The sequence below is a fragment of the Callorhinus ursinus genome, unplaced genomic scaffold (genome assembly GCF_003265705.2).
Source record: "Callorhinus ursinus isolate GAN/ISIS: 27379988/994484 unplaced genomic scaffold, GSC_fseal_2.0 scaffold5, whole genome shotgun sequence".
NCBI classification, from domain to species: Eukaryota; Metazoa; Chordata; class Mammalia; order Carnivora; family Otariidae; genus Callorhinus; species Callorhinus ursinus.
Genome location: NW_027397067.1, coordinates 80865172 through 80872908, shown reverse-complemented (window position 1 = coordinate 80872908; position 7737 = coordinate 80865172). Strand labels below are relative to the sequence as shown.

General features: G+C 65.0%; 1 protein-coding gene across 5 annotated transcripts in view; it reads right to left on the bottom strand.

Annotated features, from left to right (window-relative positions):
* PTP4A3 (protein tyrosine phosphatase 4A3) overlaps positions 1–7737 on the bottom strand; it is a 16619-nt gene that overhangs the window by 4861 nt on the left and 4021 nt on the right. The window contains exons 1-2 of one of the 5 annotated variants that reach the window (XM_025871199.2): positions 4523–4786; positions 1070–1955 (exon numbers count right to left, since the gene is read on the bottom strand). In XM_025871199.2, coding sequence (XP_025726984.1) covers positions 1070–1174 — 105 coding nt within the window. In that variant the 5' untranslated portion in view covers positions 1175–1955; positions 4523–4786. Of the gene's footprint in view, positions 1–1069; positions 1956–2322; positions 2535–2576; positions 2858–4522; positions 4787–7737 lie in introns of those variants that run through there. The other 4 variants (XM_073893293.1, XM_073893295.1, XM_025871197.2 and 1 more) reach the window with 4 other exon arrangements.

Here is a 7737-nt window from a genome sequence, read left to right as displayed (position 1 = left end):
TGACCCTGGTCACACTCTGAGCACTGACCCTGGTCACACACTGAGCCCTGACCCCGGTCACACGCTGAGCCCTGACCCCGGTCACACGCTGAGCCCTGACCCCAGTCACATGCTGAGCCCTGACCCCTGACCCTGGCAACACACAGACCCTGAGCCCAGTCACAGGCTGACTGCTGAGCTGAGTCTTTCCCCAGGTCCTGCTATTACCTCAAGGATTTCCGTTGTGAAAAGGGGCAGCCCTCCTCTGCAGAGCTCTTGACACAGTGTCCAGGGCCCAGGCCCCTAATGGCAGGGTGCCCCCTGCCTCCCTCTACAGTGTTCGAGGTCCTCTCGTGCCCAAGTCCCTGTTTAATCATGACAAGCACCCACGGGGCTCCTCTCACGTTGCACAGGCTAAGGGCTGAGGGTCTGAGACCACAAATGCACTTACATGCAGCCACAGGCTCTGCAAACAGCAAGGAGCTCTGCAGAGCCCAGGCTCCTACAGGAGGGCATGTGGAGAGCTGCAGGCTCTGCAAACACATCTGGTCACACCAACGGTGGCCACTCCTCCTTGTGGCCAGCACAGACTCTTACCCAGCCTCTCTTCCCAGACACCTGCTCCCTAAAGCCTCCAGCCCCGCCTATTCTAACCCAAGGCCTCCCGGAGAGCCCCAGCGGGTTTCCTGCAGCCTGGGCTGGCCATGGAGCTGAACTTCTGCCTGCCCCAGCTGCTTCAGCAGCCACTTCTCACCGTGGGACCCCCCTTCCTGCTCAGCCTCTGCACAGAAGCCAGCAGCCAGCCAAGGCCGCTCTAGCCGCAGGTGATGTCCGAGGAGGCAATCCCCGCTGCTCCTACCTCTGAGCCTGCCCCTGTCGACTTAGTGTGGAGCCCCTGCCCCAGCCGTCCTACCCTGCAGGCCCCCAGGGGGCTGCTGACCCTCACACGGAGCTCCGCAGGACAGCCTGCTCTCCCCCCGCCAGGGTCCGGCGACAGTTCTGCCCCGAAGGGCAGTACTTGGTTTGACAGCCCCAAACCCAGCCCCGCCACAACTCTCGGGAGGCAGGCCAGACCCCGGGCCCCACTCACCTCGATGAAGGTGCTGAGGGTGGCGTTGGTGGGGTTGTGCGTGATCAGGAAGCGCATGCTCTTGTAGCTCACCTCCACGGGGGCGGGCCGGTTCATCCGCGCCATGCTCCTCTGAAGACGAAGACGGGGCGAGGCCCAGGGAGGGGCTGCACCCAGGGAGGGCCCCCACCAGCCCCCCACGCCCCAAGGCAACCGAGATCCCTGTGCTTGTCCGACAGAAAACGCTTTGGCAACCCGCCCCACCTGCACCGACACTGCGCAAATACCTGGGAGGTGGGGGAGCTGAGCAGCGGGGTCCAGCTCTTTACAAAGAGAAGGAAAGACAAGGCCCCCAGGGGAGAGTGGCGGCCCACACCCCTGCCTCAGGGAGCTGGGTAACGATGAGGGGCAAAAGTAAAAACAAGGACAACCAAAGCCCGGCCAAGAAAACCTCACAAAGCCCACAGTGAGTCTGCCGCCGGGGCTCTGCCCAGCACTGTCTGCATCGGTGGATGGGCGGGCGGCCCCCTGCGCTCAAAGGCGGGCCCCGAACCCTCAAGGACCAGACGAAACCCGAACTTGAACCGAACGCACAGGGCAGCCTTGGGGTGGGGGTGGGGGTGGAAGGCGGCAGCCGTGGCGGCGGGCGGCTCTGACACTCGGGGTCTCTGTCACGTTACCCCATCGGGGTACTGCGAGTCCTGGAGAGGGCCTGGGGGCTCAGGCGGCAGAGCCGGCCCGGGGCCGGACAGCAGGGGCCATCGGCGGGCGAGGGCAATGGTGAGGGCCAGAGGCACGGGGGCCTCCTCAGCAGCAGGCGTGGCAGTGATGTTGGGCCTGGCAGTACTCAGAGCTGCCCCCCGAGGCCCTCTCCATAAATCCCGGGCTGGTCAGCAGCAGGCCACGTCTGCGAGAGGACCGGAAAGAAAATGAGCAGACAAGGGGTCAGTGGGAGCCCCTGCCTCCGGGAAGGGGTGAGAGTCTGCCCACCCCACGCCGCAGAAGATGCTTCCCTAGGGCCCTGCTACAGGACTGCGCTGAGTGAGTGACCCCCGTCAGGCCTCAGTTTCCCCACCTGGGAGCACAGGAAGTGCAGCTCCCCCCAGGGCGGTCTCAGAGCGCCCTGACGGCCAGCAGTGTGGAGGGTTAAGGGGGACACACACCCCAGGAGCGCGCTGCACCCCAGTGAGCAGATTTCACGGCAGTCTGTGAAATCTGCCCCCGCCCCCCGAGCCTGGTCCCCCCTCTGCAGCCTGTGACCAGCAGACACCCACCCCCAGCCAAGGACAGTCACACTGCTCTGCGGAATTCCAGGCCTCTGCGGAATTTCGGAGCCCAGATGGTTCTGGGGCGGCCAGTCCTCCGGGAGAGGGGCTCAGGCACGGCTGCCGAAGTGCCGGGGCGCAGCGGGGAGAGGGGCTGCAGCCCCGCTCATGGCTGTAAGCCACCTTAAACATGTCTCACGGGTGCCCCGTGGGACTCTCCGGCTCCCGCCCGCCTCCACCCCTCTGCTGTCTCCACCACTCACCCACAGGGCTGGCCAGGCACGGGAGTAAACAAGCAGGCCTCTGCCCTTGGGGAGCTCGGAGAAGCAGAGGCAGACCACAGCGGCCAGAGGACCAGCCGGCCACCAGGTGCATGCCAAGGCGTGACAGGGCAGGTGGCCAGGAGTGGGTCACACTGTGATGGCCCCGGGGAGGGACACTGCGGGACCCCACTGAGACAGCCATCCAGCATCTCCACACCTCTCTCTCCCTCTCTGGGCCCCAAAGTTCCTGGGTCAGGGACCCCAGCAGGTGCACCCAGCCCCACCCCCACCCCCACCCCCACAGATGGGCTGGGAGACCTTGGGCAATCAAGGCCTCAGTTTCCCCACCTGCACAATGAGAAGTTATAGAAGATGCCCCTGTGGTCCCTCCAGCTGTGACCCAGTGGTCAGCAGACCCCTCCAGCCACTGAACGTGGCCCCAACCCCACCCACGGCACTCTTATCTGCTCACCCGGCCAGGCCCTCCGTCCCCCGACCCACCACCTCTTACCTTTGTCCCCGCCCAGCACCCCCTTCTCCAGCTGTCCACCAGGCAAGCAGAGCCTGCAGAGTCTCAGCCGAGGTGCAGGAAGCCTGTCCTGGTTCAGCCAGCCCTAAACCTGAGCCATCCCAGAACAAGCCTCAGCTCAGAGGGCAGGTGAGAAGAGACAGCCCCAGGCACCCTGAGCACCACACAAACACCTGTCCCTCCTGGGGCAGCAGGACGCTCCCGAGAGTGTGTGTGCATGCGTGTGTTTACCAGAAAGTAAGAAGAAAAAAGGTCCAAGGAAGCCACAGGACTACAAACCTCTCCCGGCAGGACTGACCGGTCACCTCACTGCCCACAGATGCCAGGCACCTGGGGGAGACCCGATGGGCAACAGCAGAGGGCCTAGCTCTGCTACGCAGTATCCCTGAACAGGTCCTCAGCGCTGAAGGCTCTGGGCAGGAAGGACCACATTACTGTCACCTTGAGCCTGAAGTTGACCCCTATCGGCAGGGGTAAGGGGTTAGACTGGCTGGGGGACAGAGAGCAGGATCTAGACTAGAATGGGGTCAGGGGTCTGGGCCAAGGTTGGACCAACCCCAGGGTGGGCTGGGGTCTTGCCACACACCCCACTTGTCTGTGCAGAGTCTGGGCCCCCACACCTAGGTGGGAGCAAGCAGTGATGCTTCACCGCCCAGAGAGGGGCCCTTCCTCCCAACCACACCCCGCCAGTGAGGCTCCAGGGCCCCGAAGCAGGGGTGACCCAAGATGGCCAGCAACCACCCCCCAGGCCCACCACCATGAGGCAAGAGCCCTACTTGTACGCGATGTGTCCCCTCTGGCCTTCCTGCCAAGGGCCCCATAACCCAGCTCCTGGGACCCCAGCCAGCCTCCTCCCACCTGCAGGCACTGAACCCTCTGCTGTGTCCAGAGCAGCCATCCTTTGGAGACCCCGTTAGGGGGCCATGGTCCTCCCTGTCTGCAGATCAGTAAACAGGCAGGGAAAGACAGCAGGACCTTCTCTGGGCCCTGACCAGACAGACTCTGTGGGTTTCCTCAATCTCAAGTGTAGGAGGCAAAGACAACACTCAACACCAGTTTGTAAGGGGGAAATCCAGATTCAGGGAGGCTGTAGCCCGCATTCCTGGTCATAGCCTGTTTGAACCCACAGGGCTTCAGAGAGGGCCAGCCCCTCCTGACCCAGGCCCCTGCAATGATCTGGGGAGCTGCCAAGGATTACAGCTCCCTGAGGTCCCAGGAGAGGTAAAGCAGGGGTGTAGGAGCACCGTGGGCAGGGCTGGGACCCAGCAGCTGGTGTGGGGTCTTGGGTGGGGGCCACCACATCCCGTGCTGCGGGAGCCCCAAGGCGCGTGGGGGCTGGTTCCAGGGGTGCAGCCCCCTCCCCGGGCTGAGGCTGAGGTCCTCCCCACACGCCCGGCCCACACCCGCCCCAGCTCACCCCGACTCGCTCACGCACACACGCACAGGCGTCCCACCGCCGCCTCCATCAATGCGGGGCCAGGCGGGGGGCCGGGGCGGAGACCCAGAGCGCAGGGCACGCCGGCCTCCCTGGGATGCTTGGCGGCCCCGTGGCCCAGGAGCTATTTATAGCGACCGGGCATCACGTGGGCGGGATGGCCGGTGCCCGGCTGGCCACCGGGCTTGTGGCTCCCACACCTGCCACCTAAATATAACTGCAGGCCGGCCAGCGCGCCCAGGCAAACAAAGGGGCTGCGGAGGGCCGGGCAGGGGAGAGGAAGCAGCAGGAGGAAGGGGAAATGCAAGAGGGGAGGGCGACAGACCATGGCGAGGCGGGGCCCTGCCGCCCAGGCGCCTGCCTTCTGCCTTCTGCCTGTCGGAGCAGGAGCCCATCAACCCTGTGCACGCCCTCCCCAGCACCCTCTGGGGCTCCGCAGCGTCCCCTCTTGCAGGAGGGGGCCTACCCAGGGCTGGGTGCTGGGGGGGGGGGCCTCAGCACAGGGAAAGGCCTGCAGGAAGAACTCTCCAGGCTGCCAATGAGAAGGGGCTGTCCCTGTGCAGGTGGGTTGCGGAGGCCGACACCCACCGGGTGAGTGCCCAGCACCTCACCTGGCCTGCTAGACCCCTGCCCAGCTCTCCAGCCTCACGCCCAAGGACTCCGGAGCACCTTCTTGTGTGTTCTTGTGTGCCAGACACTGCTGGCCCTCACTGAATCCTCACCACGGCTGGGGGAGGCTGCCGTCATCCGGCGCACCCCTTGCTATGTGCAGACGGGGAGACTGAGTCACTGAGACCAGGAGCCCGCACAGGGTCACCCAGGGAGCTGTCTCCACATCCCGCTCACCCTCACCAAGAGGCCCTCTGGGATGCTCCCAGGTAGAACCGTCCCCAGGGTCTGGGCCTAACGCCACCAGCAGGGTCCTGGCTTTGCCTCCTGGGAGCACCATGTAAAGGACGCAAGTGCCCCCCAGATGATGAGCCTCAAGAGTGGAGCCTGGCATCACAGTCAATGCTGTACCTGCCCGGGCCAGCCCCGAGGCCCTCGGAAGAGAGGTGGAGCAGGGTGGATAGAGCCCCCAGTACACAGGGTCCCAGGAGGCCTCGCCTTCCTGGGAACCCGCTCCAAGCCCAGCTCCCAGCCAGCCAGCCTGGCCCCTGCAATCAGCAGTCAGAGCCGCAGGGCCGGGGGGAGCAGGGGTGTGCTGGCAGGGGCCCAGCCCAGAACACGGCCCCCTCCCAGGCTCTCCCCACACATACACCCAGAGAACATCAGCCCTGCCTGTGACCCTCGCGTCCTCACACCGGCGAGCTGGGTGAGCAGGTAGGAAGGAGGCCCCGCAGGAGCCCCACCCACAGGTCCACCCTCACCAAGCCAGGTGGCCTGCCCATCTCCTCGTGCCTCCGTCCGGCACCAACATGGGCTTCAGGCCAGGATTCCCACCCCAGTGCTCTTAGCTCCCCACTTCCAGCAGCATCTCCCTGGTGTCCATCTCTGGACACTCAGTGACCACCAACCTCCCACCTTGACCACTTTCAGAGGGTCTGTCCCCTCCGATGCTGCATCCCATGAACAAGACACATTGGCCACATTGTATTGACAAAACACAGCAGGTCAGAGAGGTTGAGTGACTTGCCCAAGTTACACAGCCAGGAAGTAGAAGAACCACAGTTGGGACTGTTTTGCTGAGCCGCAAAGAGCCTGCTCTTGCCAACCCTGGCCCTCTGGAAGGAAGGACCTCTGCGCAAGCTGCTTCTACCACCCCAGTCTCTTTCCTCATCCAAACACGGTAAAAGTTTCCCATCGAGCTCTCTGATACTGCACCCAAGGCATAGAGCACACCGTGCTGCTCAGGCTGTAGACCTGGGCCCCAGCACCACTGTCCCCCTCTTGCCTGGGGCACCCGCTCTCACCAGGCCTGGGGGGCACCTGCTGCAGCTGGCAAGACCCCAAGCCCTTCGGAGAAGTCTATTTTTATCCAAGCAGGAGCCGTTCCTGGAATCCTCCCAGAGCGAGCCCAAGTCTACACACGGCTTGGTGGGGGGGCCAGGAGGGGAGTCTTGAGCCGGCCCAGCCCACCCTGATCCTCCAGGAAGCCCTCCCAGAGCCCTCCCGCCCTCCCGCCCTGTAGCCAGCAGCACTGAAGGTCCGGCCCCCCTCACCGGCCAAGCCCAGCGACCTCCCTTCCCCCCACCCTTGGCCTGTCCCCTCTCCCTCCAGCCACACGCCCTTCAGAGCAGAGTGTTCCAGCCCCAGGGAAGGCATGTCCCAAAGGAGGGACGCAGAGGCTGCTGATTCCACCCTGCCTCCACACAGGGTCTGGCACCAGGACGGCTCCCCACTTGTTTATGGGAGGAACAAATGACCCAGCGTTCTGGGCAGAGGTCCAGATCTGGGAAATGTCCGGAACCCATCACAGGATCTCAGCCCCTGAGGTCCAGAGGGAACTTGAAGGTCACCTCCGCCACCCAATCCCCCAGCTCGCACACCTCCAGTGACAGGGAGCTTACTACTCCTTGGCAGCACCTCTCTGCCTCCAGGCAGCTCCCTGAGTCATCAGGGCCTCCCTCCAGTGCCCGCTGAGTGCCCGCAGCTGGGATGGGGACCAGCAGGAAGAAGGGTTCCGAGCAGATCAAGCCAGCACAGCGGGCAGCACCGAGGGCAGAGCTGGAGGCTCGGGCGATCGGGGTAAGTCTTCCCCTGGAGAAGCTGCACAGCGGGGAGACCAGCGCGCTACTGATGCCTGGAACCTCATCGGGGCTTGACCAGCTGCCCTGACTCCCTGGGCGACCTGGGGCCAGGGCTTGCCCTCTCTGGGGCACGTGGCCTCCCCTGCAGATGGAGACACTGCCAGGGAGGAAAGCCACCTTCCAAGCTGGCTCCAGCTCCAAGCCAGTCACGGGGCACCCAGGCCACGACCTGGAAGCAGAGCTGTGGCCAGCAGGCTTCGGTTTCCACTGGGGCGGACACCTGTTGCACCCGCCGGGACCTCGGGGTGGAGGACCGCGCCGCCAGCAGGCTCTCTGAGGCGCGGCCACTGCCCCTCGGGCCCCGCACGGGCCGCCCCGCCACACCCGTGGCTTTAATGGTGCCCCCCGGGCGGGGGGGGGGGGGGGGGGGGGGGGGGCCCCCCCAACCAAGTGGCCCACCCCCAAGGCCACCCTGGCGCGCCGTCAGCCACCAGCGCTGCCTGGGTG